The sequence below is a fragment of the Cnephaeus nilssonii genome (assembly GCF_951640355.1).
Source record: "Cnephaeus nilssonii genome assembly, chromosome: 5".
Lineage (NCBI taxonomy): Eukaryota > Metazoa > Chordata > Mammalia > Chiroptera > Vespertilionidae > Cnephaeus > Cnephaeus nilssonii.
In genome coordinates, this window is record NC_137076.1 from 51,533,979 (window position 1) to 51,552,751 (window position 18,773).

General features: G+C 41.7%; 1 protein-coding gene across 5 annotated transcripts in view; it reads right to left on the minus strand.

The window, feature by feature from the left end:
- TRIM2 (tripartite motif containing 2) overlaps positions 1–18,773 on the minus strand; it is a 97,121-nt gene that overhangs the window by 41,476 nt on the left and 36,872 nt on the right. For 3 of the 5 annotated variants that reach the window (XM_079771457.1, XM_079771456.1, XM_079771454.1), the window contains exon 2: positions 2,265–2,449. In XM_079771457.1, the coding sequence (XP_079627583.1) occupies positions 2,265–2,398 (134 nt within the window). In that variant the 5' untranslated portion in view covers positions 2,399–2,449. The remainder of the gene's footprint in view (positions 1–2,264; positions 2,450–18,773) is intronic. The other 2 variants (XM_079771458.1, XM_079771455.1) reach the window with 1 other exon arrangement.

Genomic DNA, 18,773 nt, shown 5'->3' on the forward strand with positions numbered 1-18,773 from the left:
GTACTTCCAACAACCCTACGAAGTGGGTACTATTGTGATCACCTTTAGACAGATGACAAAATGCAGGCGGAGAGGCTGCGTCACTTGCCCACGGGACTTAGGTGGTCAGGGGCAGAGCAGGAATTCGAACCAAGGCCATTTGGTACCAGGATCTAAACTCTAAATAATTACACTGCGCGTTTTCCAGTTTCTCGGCCAAACAGAATCGGAAAAGCAGTGCTTTCGCCCATATCCTTATGTTACAGATGAGGAAACGGACATCAAGGAGGTTAAGTGCCTTCCTTATGTCACAGAGGTAGCCGGGGCTGAATCCATACCAGAACTGAAACAGCTTTTGTTAAGGTCACTAATGATATCTAAATCCAATAAACACATTTCAATCTTTTCTTACTAGATTTCTTAGAAGCATTCATCAAGCTTGACCACTATGCTCCCCGCTCCTACCCCTTTTCTTTGAAACTTCATCTTCCCTTGGCTTTGGACACCACACTCAGCTGGCTCTCCTGTCTGCTTTATTTTTCTGCGAAGTCAGTACAGTTTGGAGTTAAGCCAGACTCCACTGGAAGCACTCTTCTTTCCCTGGGATATTATACCCACGTGCCTGCCTAAAGCATAACACTCCCACGTTACTATTTCTTCCCACAGGTATCTCCTCTGAGCCCCAGGTCTGTACACCATCCACCTTCTTCACAATTACCCTTAGAGGTCTCACAGGTTCTAAAACACAACATGTCCCAAACCAAACCCATGATCGTCCCCCACGCTGTGCCTTCTTCCTATAACAGCACCTCTAGCTCATATAGATGGGCTGGGCTAGACCTAACCCAGAGGGCAGGGGGCAGGCTCAGAGCAGAATGGGGCTTCTCACCTGTCAGAACAAGGAAATGGGAACCAAACAACAGACCAGGGGGACTGAACATTGGGGAATGGGGCAGCTCTGCCGAGCTCAGCCGGAGTGGCTCTCAGCGCTGTATAGAAAGAGCCCCGGTATGGCAACTGCACCAAAGCAAATAATGATCTTACCACGTGAGCCCAGGGACACGGGGACAATTAGCTGGCATTCATGTTTTAGCTATACCTATTGAGTGAAGAGGAAAAAAATCACTCTCCATTTAGCCATTTTGGAATATGAATTACAAAGTACTTAAGCCGAAGTATAAAATGAATAAAATAAAAGGTATTTGGTGCCCCATATACCACCACTAAAACAAACAAAAACCCTATATCCACACATTACATACAAAATTCCAAAACAGCCCACAGCAAAGAAAGCAAAGCAAACAAGCAAAAAACCATAACTTCCAATAACAAATCCACCTCTCCCTCCATCCATCACCACCAAGGATGTGATTATTCTGTTGCAATTGAGACCCTCCAAAGTAAATCAACTCAAAGCATGCTCAATCAGTTAACAAATCTGTTAAATTGGATGTAGATGTAATTAGCATTGATTTGAAGCCATTGGAAATAACAATTTTCTGTTCTATAACAGAAAGTAAAGCATTCTAGTTATGTATATTAAATAATAATAATAGCAACTGTTTTTAACAAACTGCTATAAAATATAATTACCATATTCATATTTGTTTTTAAATTAGGCCACTAATCTTTATGCTTAATTGCTTATGTGGGAAGTTGGACATGGGGTGAATGAGTATTCTGATAAATGATTAACTCAGTAGAAAGAAACACTCAAGTAAGATAAATAAGAAAGTATATTTTACATATAGCAAATTGTATATCCTGATAATTTATAATTATTACATATATAGCTTTTTCCTTCATCTGAAATAGCATAATGTTCAAATGTGCCATTAGTATGTGTCTTCTGAATTATCTTTGGAAGGAGGCTCTCTCCTTTTAACTAGCCCCTCATATATGCAGATATTTTTACCTGATTGTTATATGGGAGGACATGATAGGTTTTTAATTGTCTCTCACCAAAGATCCTTTGTGAGGGAACTGTGGTTGGCAAAAATTGTTTAACAAAGAACAAAGGGAAAATTTAAATTAAAAAAAAAAACTTCCAATAATTAATGTTCCATCTCCTGTGGAAATGAATGAACAGCTACTAGATCATTATTATATTTTTGCCCCACTTGTAATAAAGTAAATTATTGGCAACTCATGATTATGTTTCTAGATTTATATCAGAAGCACAAAAGATTCATTGTCTCCCATAGGTAACTGGAGAATTCTGGAAAGAACCCTCGGTAGGAAGTCGGTCTGTCAAACTCCCTTCTCCGCGCACAAAGGAGGCTTACCTCTCGCAGAACGTGTGCAGACAGGGGAGAACCTTGGGGTTCTTGTACCGCTCCAGGCATATACTGCAAATCAGAAACTGCTTGTCAATCTGGCGCACCACAGGACTTGGGATGTTGGTGGCTTCACTGGCCATCCTAGACCACTGACATGGGGGGCCAGCTGTCTTTGACCCTGCACACTGCTGCTGTCAGACAGAAAAACCAAAATGGAAAAATATTTAATAATCTGTAAGCGCAAGTCAATCATTGGCTCATTCACTATGGGCACTGTGTTCTGAATACAAGTAGAATTCCATGTTAGTGACCTCAAAATGACCATAACCAACCCTCATGCTATACAGTGAGTATAGGTAGCTGCCTGTATGGCATATCAATAAAATAACCACAGGTTCACCAAGCAAACAAAGCAAATTAAAAGAAGGTGCATTAAGATCAACAAAACCAAGAGCTGGTTCTTTGAAAGGATAAACAAGATTGATGAACCTCTAGCCAGGCTCACCAAGAAGCAAAGAGAGAGGACCCAAATAAACAAAATCAGAAAAGAAAGAGGTGAAATAACAACAGACCCCGCCGAAATACAAAGGATTGTTACAAAATACTACGAACAACTCTATTCCAACAAACTGGACAACCTGGAGGAAATGGACATATTCCTAGAAAAATATAACCTTCCAAAACTCAATCAGGAAGAATCTAAACAGCTCAATAGGCCAGTAACTATGGAAGAAATTGAAGCAGTCATCAAAAAGCTTCCGGCAAACAAAAGCCCGGGGCCTGACGGCTTCACAGGGGAGTTTTACCAAACATTCAAGGAAGAACTAAAACCTATCCTCCTCAGACTATTCTAAAAGAAGTATGCTTACTGGCTTTCATCACAGTGGCAGATGAGGGGTTAAATACTTATATAGCTGTGCCTGTTCATGCCTTTAGCCATGATTATATTTGAATATATATTGTCTGTCTTATTATAATAGTCCCATAGTCTATATTAAATAGAATAGTCTTATTAAGGTACAATATGGTTTCTCCAATTATTTTACTTAAAGGGGATCAAAATATGCCACTTTGATGTGAAGATTATTTTGAGCTAAAGGCAATTGAGAAGCAGCAGACCTGGGAGGAGCTCTCTGCTATCTCCCATCTGCCTAAAAGCAGGTCATAAATTTCCTGTTTGTAAAGGTGCCCCACTCTCCCATACTAGGAAGAGGAAAAAACTCAATCACAAACCTTGCAAAACAACCCTTATGTATCATACATTTTCCCACAATTTTTTGTCTTTAGGAGTCCAAACAGACTTTTCCTTTATTTAGTCACTTCTCTACAAATTTTTGTTCTTTGTTAAAATAATATATAAGCTCCCAAGTCTAACTACTACCTTTTTGGGTTTTTGCTTCTTTTCTGTGAAGCCCCCATGCATACAGAATTAAAAATACTACATCAATAAAATATAACACATTTTATTTGGGGTAAATACAATATCCATACATTTGTAATCTTTTTCTCCTGAAAACCTGCCTTTGATTAGATTCATTCACAAGCTCCAGATACAGAACGTAAGAGTGTAGGGAAAGTTTTTTCTCCCTACTGTTAATATGCAGGGTAGGAATAATTACCATTTTATAAAATATGTTTTTATTTATTTCAGAGAGAGAAAGAGAGAGGGAGAAAGAGATAGAAACATCAATAATGAGAGCACATCATTGACTGGCTGCCTCTTGCACACCCCTCACTGGGAATGAGCCCACAACCTGGGCATGTGCCCTGACCAGGAATTGAACCACTGAGCCATGCCACTGGGCTAGAATTTTTAATTAAAAACTTTGTATGTGATTCAGAGTGTTTTCTTCAGAACTAAAGGTGTATAGATTTCATATTAAAATGTATTTGCTGTGGATCAGGAACAAAGGCAAGAGTTAGTCTCTATTATTTTTTTAAAATGTCTGTTGCTATTCATGTGTAAGAATTTGAACCTGGTGAAGGGAATGCATTCAGAGGAGGTTTCAATTAGTGAGGGATCGTGCCAGGAATGGGGAATTAGAAGAGGGCAACAGAGAAGCAAGCAGAGGGACTATGAGAGAACAAGAGAAGAAAAAGTTATGACATAAAACACAGCTCCATTTACCACCTTAAAGAATTTCTGGCTTCTATCCCAAACCAAGGCTGAGCTAAAATTCACTTCCAAATTTTCTAAATATATGGTTAAGATGTCCACAGCCCTTCAATTCCCAATAGAAATTATCTTTGCAAAGAAAAAAGTGGTTAATCTTCATGACCCTAGGCAGGCAGGGTATTCTTCTCATTCTATAAGATTTTAAAAAGTGGGCTCAGCTAAGAAATGTGCCAGGATGCAAACTCAGGTGTGTGTGTCTCTAAAACCCATGGCCTTTTCACTCCTTAAATCACCACACCTCCCTTGACTCGTGTTTTAAGAAGGCTGCACTGTAGAAGCTTGGTTTATATAGAACATGTTAATCTGGTCGGGGACCTGTATTTGAAGCTGGGAAATATACTATACTTACAGAATCAACCATTCTATATTTTCTGAAGGATGTACTCTTTTCCAAATATAAATGGTAGCTCTTTTTCCTCCCCACCAAATCACCAACTTTTTAAAAAGTATGTCAACTTTTATTAAGAAAATTCTATTTACACATATTTGAGTAGTTACATACATGACACACCCACCTTCCAACTCGATACCTTCTAGATAAGTTCAGTAAAGAGCATGATTGATAAACAGAACCTTGTGAAAGCACCTGCTATACAAGAGTGTCATGTTCCAACAACTCACTGCGTTAGTTCAACAGTGTAGGTGTGACATACCTAATTAGCCAACAATACCTGCTAGACTCTCACTGAATGTCTCCCTAAAAATCTAGAGTAGAGAATGATATTTATTGAATGAAATAGAACTTATCTCTTAGGAGCTCAAAATATTGGCACATAGTCTGCTTTTCTTTAACCACATCCTTCCGACATCAGAATAGGAAAGGATTGGATTTGCCCATCTTTAAGATAAGGAAACCAAAGCTAAGGGTGTAGGTGACTTGCCGAAGGTCATCCAGTAAAATCAGTGAATCAGAACGCTCAGATTTCAAGTTTTCTGCCTTATCTGATAAGTCATGATACTTAATCTTAAACAAGTTTAACATTTGACTCTGTGTGTGTGTGTGTGTGTGTGTGTGTGTGTGTGTGTGTGTGTGAGAGAGAGAGAGAGAGAGAGAGAGAGAGAGAGAGAGAGACAGACAGACAGACATAAAAATTATGTGCTCACTTCAGCAGCACTAAACTTGAAATGATACAGAAGATTAGCATGGCCCTGGAGCAAGGATGACATGCAAATTCTTGATGTGTCCCATATTTTAAAATATATACAACTTTTCTGTTAAAATCAGTCAAAAATCATTTTATTTTGAATAGCTTTTGAAAATTTTCCTTTTACCCTTTGAAATAATGAGTCATGTTGAGTATTAAATAAAGCAGAGAGAAAACATCATAACTGGATTTTACTTTTTTATTTTAATCCTTAGAACTTTGGATTTTGGGCAAAGAAAAAAAATATTTGTTTTAATGATATATGTTGACCAAATGAAATTTCCTGAGCCAAAATCTTCATTATCTAAAGCTGAAATAAAAACATTTTATTCTAATTTTATGATAATTACTATAGTGGGTGAGAATCTTTGTTAGCATTGGTTAATTTATACGGCAAATTAAGTTTACTCATTAACAGTAATTTAAAATCACAATAATATTACAAATCTGTCACAAGTGACCTGTTGAAGGCATCTGGATTTTTAGGACTCCCAGAATCAGCACAAAAGGTTTCCAACCCCCGAAACTATCAGAGACTTTATCAGGAACTATCATTTCTTGAATATAAATGGATACCCACAAAAGGAAGACAAATTTAACTGCTCCTACAGGGATAATGTGCTTAGAAAAATGTGCCAATAAGTACCCTGGGAAGCCTTCCATCAGTGTGAGTATGCCTCGAGGAATATATGACAGCCTTTAATCAAAGGGTTTGGGCATAACCACAGTTTCTGATCTCCTTGATTAGAAAGGCAATAAATTCTTATCTAGATTCTCGGTGGATCTTATTTCCCCATCTTGGTTTCTGAAGTGTCAAAGATCCTTCTTAACTCATATAACCAGCAGAAACAAGTGAGTGATAAGAATGAGATGAGGCTATAGAAGTATTCTTCTGGAGATCAGCAAAACTAATTTCTGGAGCAACGCATATGAAAACACGCCTGGGGCGGACTTTGTCTCTGAAGAATATCAGGTGCTTTGGATGCAGAAACTATCACCAGACACACTGGTAGAGAGCTCCAGGCAAGAAGAGCCATTTTAAAACTACTTAAATAGCCAACATGGATACCATATTGGCATTATCCAGCTATGAGAAGTTTTATGTGGGGAGACTAACTAAGGTTTCTTGCCTATGGCAGACCAAGAGCAATACTGCTTACGGAGGGGTTCACTCCCCATCTCCAGCTTTGCTCAGTATCACATTCTCAATCTGAGCATTGCTTAAAATTGAAACTTGTCCTCAACTCCCTAGCATTTGCTACGCCCATCCTTGCTCTGTTTTTCCCATAGTATTGGTCACTTTCTAATATAACTATGTAATGTATTTATTTTGCGTATTATCTCCTCCCACACTCCACTAAGGTGGTGTAGCATTCTTAAGGGTTGTTTTTTTGTTTGTTTTTTCTGATTTCTCACTGCAGTAGTCCCAGCTCTAGGGCTATGCCTGGAAGTCATGCATTATATTTTGAATTAACTGAACAAATGAACTATAATATGAAAATGGACTCAGTCCCAATAGCAGGGAAGAGGGGTACTTGCTGAATGACGTGACAAAGAGCAAGGTCATTACCAGCCATGTGAATGTCTTCACTTGATATCAGACAGTACCTGCTTTTCCATGTGGTAATCGAATGCTTAGCAACATAAGCCATCATCCAAAGGTATACATTTAGTGACATATTTTAACACACTCACAAATGCAGGAAAAGAAATTGAGAACTGTGGAAGACACATATGCGTGGAAAGTAAAAGTCTAAGAAGGTTGACATATACATTCCTTATCAGTGGGGGCTTGCCAGCTAAACACAGCTTGTTTCAGGTAAAAACAATGCAACAATCACATCACAAATTCCTTGGGCAGAGAAAAATCCCATCCCAGCATTTCTTTCCTCTCATCATCGCTGGTATTTTTCCTGGCTCACTTTCGCAAATCTACAACTTGGTGGGAATTACAACCAAATGGAAAAGGAGAACTTGATAGGAGATGATGAAATGAAAGAAAAATGCCTGTGTCCACAATTCTATGGTTGTGACCACATTTCCCACCCCAAATTGTACCACGTCGATTAGAACACTATCCAAACGCCTATTGCTGACACCACTGTGAGAAAGAGCAGGAAGGGAGGATGGAAGAGAAAAGCCAAACTGAAAAGCACTCTTCTTGAAAAGGGGAGAGAGTTGGTGAAAACTTGTCTGGATGGTCTCAGAAACATGGCTGGGAAGCAGGTCAGGATTCCTTTGGAAAATACAGTCTTAACATGTGACTTGTGAGTAAGAGGCAGCAAGTGTATCTGATTGCACGTCATCCTACAGGCACTGGCTTCCATGTCTGTTGCTTAATTTTATGGCATTCCTGGGTTACTCCTCCTCTTTGTTACCACTTAGCTGAATTTATTAATACGGCTACATTTTGTATTGTTCTTGGGCCAATTGTTCTTGTTCTGCAGGCATGTTAAAATCAGCTTTCAAGAAGTTAAAAAATCTCCTGCTACATTTATAGAAAGGAAATCTCGAACCAGTAGGATTATCTGTAATTCACAATACACTACCTTTCACCTGCCAGAACAGGTGGTCCCTCGAGCTCAAGGCACATGTTGAAACACAATTAAAGAAGGTATTTTTAAAAAATATATATTTTTATTGATTTTTTACAGAGAGGAAAGGAGAAGGATGGAGAGTTAGAAACATCGATCAGCTGCCTCCTGCACGCCCCCTACTGGGGATGTGCCCACAACCAAGGTACGTGCCCTTGACCAGAATCGAATCTGGGACCTTTCAGTCCGCAGGCTGACGCTCTATCCACTGAGCCAAACCGGTTTCAGCTAAAGAAGGTATTTTTAAAATTTGTGAGCATATTATCATTGACCTGCAGTGGAATTGGCATTGTTGCTGATACCGCAACTAGAAGGGACAAAAAGAGGACACTCTTCAGGAAATTAAAACAGGGTGACCTGATTCTGGTTAAATCAGGCTGCGATCCCAAATGGGCCTTTTTGTAAATTAGAAGGCCAGATGCAATATTCTTCCCGACAGTACGTGTGTGAGTGTGTGTATGAGTGTATGTGTGCGTGGGAGTGTGTGTATGAGTGTATGTGTGCGTGTGAGTGTGTGTGTTGGAGGACATTGAGGGACCATCTACTTTAACTTCTGTCTCCAGACAAGGGCGTGCCCAAGCTTCCCAAAGGCTCTTATTCCCAGGGTCAGATGCATGCCAGCTTCCCTAGGCTGCTGGGTTTTGCTTATATGGAAGTTGATTTACAAGCTGAGTACCCAACTTGTTTATATAGTATTTATACCTATTTCCTCTACCTCTTTCCTTAGTACAGATAAAAGTCCTCACCTTTGCAGTCAGTTCTTAAGATTTGCTTTGGGGGTTCCAACCTCCAGAAGGCTGGGTCTGGGTGATGGAGTGTTAAGTGGTCAGGCTAATGGACATTCATCTCACGGTGTCCTGGGGCCACCGAGATGAGTGGGGTCTCCTCTCCCCTCACCCACCACCTTGCTTTCCAAGTCTCCTCCCTTGCTTTCCTTGGGGACTACACAAAGGGGCTGAATATTCTTGGACCACAAAAATGGCAGAGCATCGCCAGGGCTCTAAGCTCTGGGAGTTAAGCGAGGTTAGCAAGTAGGGGAAAGAGAAATGTATTCCACATCAGAACTTGAAAGACAGGCCTACTGACAGCAAACCCCTTTTGCCCCTGGTTAATAGGAAGTATACTGTTTAATTCTGTTGTTGATTAGATAAATATCCACTTAAATTAATAAATTTTCTAGAAAAAGAATAAAAAAGCACTTAATGGAGGCTATTGAGACTATAAAGGGAGAGGAGGTAAAGAAGTGGGTAGAAAGACTTGTGTGCAAAAAGCAGTAATGAATATTTCCCTCAATGATGCTATCTGAATAATTATACTGGGCTCATTTATTCCTCAGTAGCTGGTCTAATCTAAATCTCCAAATTCTAGGAGGATTTGTTAAATTTAGACAACCTAAACAATAATATTCAGAGAACAAATTCTACTCTGACACTGAAACCCTTACATAAGTAATAAAGGGGTACAGATGGCATTCGAGTTTTTTTTTAAGGTGTGTGCAAATTATAATTTTGCCACAATTAGAGGTCACACTTTTTTTTAAAAAAGCTATGGCAATAAATAATTCAGCAGAAAATTTTTTTTTGAAGTTTGAAAGTATTTTTCTTTTATAGATTTCAATAATATATACCAATGTTTGGTTAAAGTCTTCATCTGAGAGATAATGAAAAAAGGAACAAGGGAGTCTTAAAAATTAAGTTTAACTAATTTTTTAAAATTTGTTACATATTTAGGATTTTTTTTCTACTTAAGAAAGACAGATAAAAGAAAGCTGTAAGTGTAGAGAAATGAATGTCAAAGGATAGCCAAATGAAGGATATTTTCATTTCTTATTAAGATAAAGAATGAGTATTTTTACTTTATTTTACACACAGCAGAATTCAGTTAAGCTTTTGTTATCATATAAGAAAAGTCATCTCAGGATTTTAATATTAACTATGGTGAAACGTGTACAGACTTTATTCTCCGTTTTAAAAATGTGTGGGTTACACATGCTGCATTTATATTTCTTGAACCAGCACATTTGATCAGAGAACCTTTGTACATTCAGCTGTATTTTAACCTTTCCAATGCAAATCACTTGTGTCTTTCTAGGAGAAAATTGGAAAGGCATTTTTAGAGGTTTAGGAAAGGCCACTACTCACATCTCTGCAACAGAAAGCTGCTTTCTCATCCACAGCACAGAAGAAACTTTGCATTGTGTGCTTGCTGGGGAGGGGCGTGCATTATTTAACATTACAGTGGGTTAGGGCCCGTGCTGCTAAGGCATCTGCTGACAGATAATCAAAGGCACCGGGAGGTAGGTTCACATGAGGCAGAACGGAATCCTAATACTTAAGAAATCAATTTAAGAATCTGGGCGAACAAATGGCTCTCCTTACATAGTCTAATTTTTAAAATTAAAACACGCACACACCGCCAACAATTTAATCATGAGGAATAAAACTTCCATAATATGATCTAAGCCAAAGAAGAACCAAGAACAATTCCTTAAATGCCTCATTCTAAATCTAGTAGATCTGTTCCATAAAGTATAACAGTAAAACCCATCTTTTCTTAAGATAGAAATAGCATCTTAATTTGGTTCAGAAATCTACCTAATTTGTAGTTTAAAATAAATAGCTTTCCTACTTGTTCTCCTATCCCCCCAAAATAAGGAATAATGACAGGGTGGGGCATACTCATAGAAAAAAATCTTGGATACAAAGATAATGCCCACTGTTTCAGGAAGCAAACCTAGATTTTTTTTTTTCTTCCTGTAATGCTACCATTGAACTCCACCCAGATTTGAGTCTATTGCAAAGGCAGGGAAAAAATGTCAGAAAAAAAAGAAAACCCCAAATCATCTCCTGCATATTGTCTGGTCATCAATGGCATTTGGAATCCAGAGGGTCAAGTCATGCATTATGAATGAATGGGTTTCCAATGGTAACTGGGAACCGTGGCTCTCACCCCAGGGTTCTCTAACAGAGGACTGGGTGGGGGAAGGGTCGAATGCACATTCTACTCCACCCTGGGGTACCGAGGAAGGAATCCTGCAAATTGAATACTGCATCCCCATCTTTGTACCCAACAGATGCAGGAAGGAAAAAATCTTCTATTTAAAATAAGCCGAGATATACGTTAAAATAAAGACTAGTAAAAATAAAGAGCTAGTTACATCACATTAAGAACTTGATATAATCTTGCATGATTTTCTTCCTATTCTTGTGAATCGGTGCCTTTGTTTAAGCAAAGAGCGGATTCTCCCTCTATCTCATAGTTACAAAAAGCATGCAGCATTACCAAGGGAGGGAAGGTGGGGCGGGGGCAGGACAGAGAGAGCAGGAGAAATCAGTCATCCACCTGGCATAATACTAAGCAATCCGAACGTTTAGAACCTACTCGTTTCTGCAAACCAGTCAACGATGCAAAGCATGAAACCCTCCCAAGCTGCAGGCAGCTCCGCGGGAACCCCAAAGCACAATGCACAGGACTGCTAACACCTCCAGTTTGGAAGCACCATGCAAAGAGATCGGTTAAAATTCCCTACCATGCAGTGCAGCCATCATCAGAAGCCCAGCATATCTTCTGCTCTATGGAGGGATGTGCCAGCTCATGAACAGAACAGAGGAAGAGAAAAATGGAGGAAATGAGGGGAGGCTCAGCCAAGTCCGCAGGAATGTTGCTGGGTCCTTAACAAGTGGAAGACCCCTCTCGGCATTCAAACCAATCAATCTTTATCTTTACAGGACATCTTTTTCTCACTCAGCGTCTGTTGGAAAGACTGCAGCAAACCAAGCAAGGGATTGTGGGATAGGGATGCAGCAGCGAGCTGCAATGAGATTCGTGGGTGGCTCGCTCGCCCCTCTGAGTCAGCAGTCAGCTGTTTCCAGGCTCTGGGCCGGGCGGCTCAGGTCCGTCACCACAATGTGAGTGCGCTATCGACCCAGGGACAGGCAGCCACTGCGCCCGGCGCCCGGCACAGCGCAGCCCGGCCAGGCACGCAGCTGGGCCAGGCACCGCGAGGGACACCAGGCGGCAAGAGGGCGTGCTGATAAGCAAAAGGGGGACGCAGTGAGCATGGCTTCCACAAAGAACACCAGACACAGGGAAAGTTCCAATTTAGAGGGTGTGCTTGGGGAGGGGTCAGCATTAGATAATAAACTTCCTTTGGGGAAAAAAAGATGACCTCCTTCCTTAGACTTTTCAAGTAGCTTGAAACACCAATGTAAATTTTTAAAATGCACAACAGCTCAGTTCAACAAGCCTCTACTACCTTTTTCCAACTCTCGGTATTTGCCCAGGAAATAAAATACAGTTCCCCAAAGTCAAACGATGCAAATGACATTTCTCTGCTTTCTGTGGTTCTCATCGTTCAGAGAAAAATCATACAGTACATTTAAACGCATGCTTCAGGGGATGAACAGAGCTCATTGCTTTTCTGATGATGCAAAAGTTTTTAAAGGTTGAAAAACTTAACCTTTATAGTTACACATAACTTGATTTCCTACCAAGTCATTCAACTTATTTTTAAAGTGTTTACTAACTTAAAAATGGTCAGCATGTAATCATATAAAAATGATTAGATCCTCACATTACAAATAATACTTGGATTAAAAAACTGTACATATCAGGATGGAATTCACAATTAATCCATTTTCTACAGCAATGAAGGCAGTTCCGGAATCCTATTGCATTCTATTCCTTGGTTAGTTCCTGGTTTAAAAGTGGACACTGATCCTAGGGGAAATGATGAACAACATAGACTGATGAACAAGAACAGAACCAGAAACAAGGAGGCATCGATCGGACTATCGGGCCTCAGAGGGAGGATAGGGGAGGGTGGGAGGAGGGGGGAGGGATCAACCAAAGGTCTTGTGTGCATGCATATGAGTCTAACCAATGGTTAAGTTCAACAGGGGGTTGGGGCATCCATGGGGAGGGGTGTGGGATGGGAATGGGGGGATGAGGACAAATATGTGACACCTTAATCAATAAAGAAATTTAAAAAAAAAGTGGACACTGATCATTTTTATTTAAAGAATAAGACTGTGAATTTGCATACTTGATAATATAAATATTCATCATATTCTTCCCTTGCAGTCAGGCACTGCGCTGAGCCCTGTGATGGGACAGGCAGCTCCGCAGAGCAGTGATTACCTTAGGTGGTGGGAGGGGGAGCGGGTCATAGAGAATCCAGTGAAACTGGCAGACCCGGGAAAATGCACGGACATGCCAATGTTAGCATGCTATTCCAGGTGGTGCACAGTTCTCAGGAGATGTAATTCATGTATTATACAATCCCCCCATTTAAAGTCACTATTCAATGACTATTAGTATGTTCACAGATGTGGGCAACCATCACCACAACCAATTTTAGAACATTTTCATCACTTCCAAAAGAAATCCTGTACCCTTTAACTACCACCCCCTACTTTGCCATCCCCCACAATATGTGGGTCTTAGGTGTCTGGCTTTTTAACTTAGCATAATGTTTTTAAGGTTCATCCATGTTGTAGCATGTATCAGTATTTCATTCCTTTTTGTGGTTGGAAAATATCCCATTTATGGATATAGCACATTTTGTTATCCATCTGTCAGTTGATGGACATTGAGTTGTTTCCACTTTTGGGCTATTATGAATAATGTTGCTATAAATATTCATATATAGGAATTTGTGTGGACACATGTTCTGTTTTATTTTACAATTTAATTAGAACCAATACCTGAAACTATAGGCAGGCTACCCCCACTCTATTTTCCAATGTCCTTTTCCTAAGACGGACCATCACCAAGGTGCCTGACTTGCTATGATGGGAGTCCCTCTTCTTCTCATTTGTGCTGCTGAGCCCATCCGGTACCAAATTCATCTAATGCTGACCCCTCCCCAAGCACATCCTCTCCCCTCACCTCTCTCCTCTTCTCCACTCAACCCAAACTCTGGGGCATACAACTGGCGTGAGGCTCTGTGCTCAGAAGATGGTGGAGAAGTGAGAGAGATCCTCGGTCTGTTGCTGGGTTTGTAGTCAGAGAAGGTTCACCTACTCATTCAATCATTCATTCCAATAAGTACTTATTGAAGGTCCGGTGTGTGCCAGGCACTGAATGGGCGTTGAGGATACAGAGAAAATGTAACCGTTTCTTAGCCCTCAGAAAGGTCACAACCTAGTGCGGGAGGTGGGTGAGTAATCAGGCAAATGCAACTCAGAGTGGTAAGTGCTTTGAGTGCAAGAGGAAGTGGATGCTGTGGAGCCCACAGAGGGACATGCCGGGCGAGGAGAAGTGGGGTGCGTTTCAGGCATGGAGTACAGCATAGGCAAAGGCATGGAGGCAAGAGAAGGCTCCCAGGAACTGAGAGCCGTAGTGCAGTGTGGCTGGAGCCAGGGGTGTGGTAGAGCGAATGGAGGTCCTCTATGTTCTGGTCTTTTCCTGGAATTGGGAATAGTTCTTCCTGGGAAACAGCATTACACAGGATAGGTGGGTCCTAAATACCCTCATCACGATGGCTTAACTACTGTCTGAGCAAGTGAAGTTGGAGGGCTCAACCAGAACCCTAACACCCATAACACTGTTTATTATAGGAAAGTACAGCCTTATTTTTAGCATGTCTTGGCAAATAAACCCTTTATAAATTGGGCCTGAGTTACCACAGGATGTGTTACAGGCCACCGCATCTTCCCCTTGACACTCCCTGGCAACAGGCAGTGGTGGTAGTGGCTGCGGGTGTGTAACAGTGCAGTTTCTGAGTTGGAGTTGCTGGTTTTGAGACCTCAAGCAGCAGCCAGACAGTGGGGCCACAAGAGCAGAGAAGAGCCCGAGATGCTGGGGATTGGGCCCCTACAGACCTTACTGACATCTTGGAGCTGTCTTGCCCTCCCCTGTGTTTCCCTCCAGTTGAATAGACATTGAAGAGTTGACCGTCATAGACCAGTTTGACTGTGATGTACACAGCCATTGGGAGGTATACAGACAGTGCATATGCCTAAGAACAGGACATGTGCTAACTAAACTGGGCTTGGCAGGATCTGGGAGACAGAGATCTTAAATGTATTGGCCACCTGTTATGTGCCAAAGCCCTTTATATAGAGTCTATATCTCCTGATCAAGGAAATTGCTCCTCGAAAGTAAACTCAAGATGGCACGTAAGACCATTTATCATCTGGCTTGTGCCTTCTTCACTTTTTTCCACTTTCTGTTTTCCCTAGTCGTACTCTAGTTCCTAAGACACGTTACTATGTGTTTTTCTTCTTCTTCTTCTTCTTCTTCTTCTTCTTCTTCTTCTTCTTCTTCTTCTTCTTCTTCTTCTTCTTCTTCTTCTTCTTCTCCTTCTTCTTCTCATCCCCCTCCTCCTCCTCCTCCTCCTCCTCCTCCTCCTCCTCCTCCTCCTCCTCCTCTTCCTCCTCCTCCTCCTCCTCCTCCTCCTCCTCCTCCTTCTTCTTCTTCTCCTTCTCCTTCTCCTTCTCCTTCTCCTTCTCCTTCTCCTTCTCCTTCTCCTTCTCCTTCTCCTTCTCCTTCTCCTTCTCCTTCTCCTTCTCCTTCTTCTTCTTCTTCTTCTTCTTCTTCTTCTTCTTCTTTTTTCCAGTAGTTCTTACCCAGGCAATGGCACCAAACCCCCTGGTGGGGCATGCCTTTGGAAATGTGAGGGGGCATTTTGGGCTGTCATATTGATTATGTATTTGGGGTGTGGGTGGGGAGGGACTGCTGACATTTAGTGCCTGGGAGCAGGGATGCCAAACACCCTCCAGTGTATGGAAGAGTCCATACAAGTACGTTTGTCCTCTCAAACTGCCAATAGCACCTCCTTTGAGAAACACTAATTTTAGCCTCACGTGCCACTTGTTCTGCCTGGGATGCTCTCATCCTCTCCTGACTCCTTCAGAACTCAGAAAAAAAAAAAACATCACCCATTTTAGGAAGGATTCTCTGACAACTCCTCCAATCCCAGACCTTCCCACTCCAGTCTGGATTGGTTGCCATTCCTGTGTGCTCCGTAGCATTCCTTGCTGGAAATTATTGACAGCTCTATCTTTTATAAGTTGCCAGTACCTGTCACACAGGAGGCACCCAATACACAGATGCAGAATGACAAAGATCCTTTTACAAAGGAATGAGCGACATAACATGATGTAAAAGTAAATGTTCACTTCAGAATTGGAAAACAGTTGGATCAGAGAACACTAGAGAGATGTAATTCTTCATATGTGATTGGTGGTTTATAATTTAGACAGCATCTTCAAAGTACAAAGCAAAGCAAACCCAGAAACACACAGAGCAGGCACAATTATTGTTTTAGTGGGAATTGAGGTTCAGAAAGGTCACAGGACCAGCCCCCAGTGGAGTAGACATTATGGAGTAAAAGTGAATGAGAGCTCCGGTCCTGTGACTGGCACGATGCCTCTTTCAGGGCCACAGTGCCCTGCGAGGATGGGCTAAGACAGGCCCGTTATCAGGCAATTCCGCAGTGGAACAAAGCCAGCTGATTGGAGAGGTGCTGTGTTCCAGGGAGAGACAAATGCAATCAACCAGGAGGAGGCAACCTGAAATCAGGAGCCTGGAAACTGCCTAATGCAATCATTATTGAATTTTTCTTATCTTTTCAAAAACCTTTATGGAAATTATTGCTTGATGGTCTTCTGAAAGAGGATGGTAAGGAACAATTACTCCAGCCTTCAGCTCAGGCATGAAGTGAAGAGATGTATCTCTCAATTGCAGAAGAGATATTGTTATGGATTTCACAGTACTCCTGGGGTGGCCCCCTCCAAACCAGGCTCCTTCCAGCCAATCCAGATTCCTTATAGTCAGTTTGAGTGAGTGGTTTGGCTTGAACCCCAAGACGTTCCTACTTCTCTATTGTCAGTGGCTTTTGGAGGTCCCCCACAGGAAACCAGCTGACCCGGTTGCAACCCAGGAACTTACACACCAGAACTGGCCTGCCCTTAGGATTACCATTTAATGTTCTGCATTTCACAAATAATTATGTGCCAGGTGATGTACTAGGCACTGATGGTACTAAAATAGGAAATGAACAGAATCTCTCGAAATCACAGTGTCCTGCCTACAAGTCACAGGCATGTTGATTGGTTCTCAAGTGTGAGGGTAGCCCTTCCAAGACAGGCAGAGTGTTTGCAGTCAAAGTGACTCAGATGGAGCACCGCTGACTCCCTGCTCAGTATCTTGGTATCCCCTCCGGGTTGCCTGTGAGTTTCCTACACGGTGCTGCCCAGTACTGACCACAATATCCAGGTGGGGTCTGCTCATCACAGAATAGAGCAAGGCCATTGCTCTCCTTGATCTAGGCCCCATGCTTTCGCTAATGACTTCTGAGTTCACTCTACCTTTCTTGGCATTTTTGCCATGTTGAATCATACTGAACAGATAACTAAAATCATGTCTAACAACTCTATCAAAAAGGGAATTCAGGCCCTAGCCAGTTTGGCTCAGTGGATAGAGTATCCGCCTGTTGACTGAAGGGTCCCAGGTTCGAGTACGGTCAAGGGCACATGCCTGGGTTTCAGGCTCAATCCCCAGTGGGGGGCGTGCAGGAGGCAGCTAATCAATGATTCTCTGTCATCATTGATGTTTCTATCTCCCCCTTCCTCTCCCTTCCTCTCTGAAATCAATAAATAAATAAAAAAAGGGGGGGATTCAGAATAAGTCTAGTATAGTTTATTCTTATGGAACCCAGAATGCTTTCTTTTCTAGGTGCTTTTAACCATGCCATTTCTGTTCCTCTATAAAATTATGCTTGGTAGAGTTCCTTAGCCTACAATTTGTAGGCCTGAACTTTGTAAACAAAAAGTGTATTTCTCTATCTCTGATCTTTAAGAAACTTACCTTCTCCTTAAGATCTCATAAAAATGAGGGTCTGTGATTTGGCAATCATATGTTCCTTCAAAAACCTGGGGTGTGGTGTGGTCTCCTGGGAGCACGCCTGTGCCTTTCCCTTCCCCTGCTTCTTCCCCCACAAGCGTGCATCTCCTAAACTCTAAGGGACCCCACGAGACTTGCAACCAGGGGAGCAATGGGCTTGAGCTAACCCCCTGAACCTGTCTCCAAGGCCCTCTTTTCTCTGGCTTCCCAGTGAGCCAAAGCAGCCTCACCCACACTCATTCTTTCCTGTGGCATTTCTAGAAAGCCAGAGCAGCCCTGCCCAGGCGCTCTCCTGTTGCTTCTTCTATCCTAGGCCCTATTAAAAAGAAAAAAGAAAAAAACACAAAAAGACCTGGAATGTCACTTGTTGAAGCCAAGGGACTTAAGAATTATATAGAGCAACTGGTTTTTCTATTTTTACCTACTGTGTTTGTTTCTGAGGGCTGCTGTAACAAAGTACCACAGAGTGGGGTGGTTTATAATCCCAGAAATTTATTCTCTCACTTCTGGAGGCTAGAAGTACAAAAATCAAGCTCCCTAAAGACGCTAGGGGAAGATCCTTGCCTTCTCTTCCGGTTTCTGGTAGCCCCATGGTAACGTGGCTGTCTTCTCCCTGTGTGTCTCTACATGGCACTCCTTTCGTGTGTCTCTGTTTGTTTTTTTTTCTTGTAAGGACACCTGTCATATTGAATTAGGGCCCACCCTTGTGGAGTACTGCCTCACCTTAACTTGATTACATCTGCAAAGACCC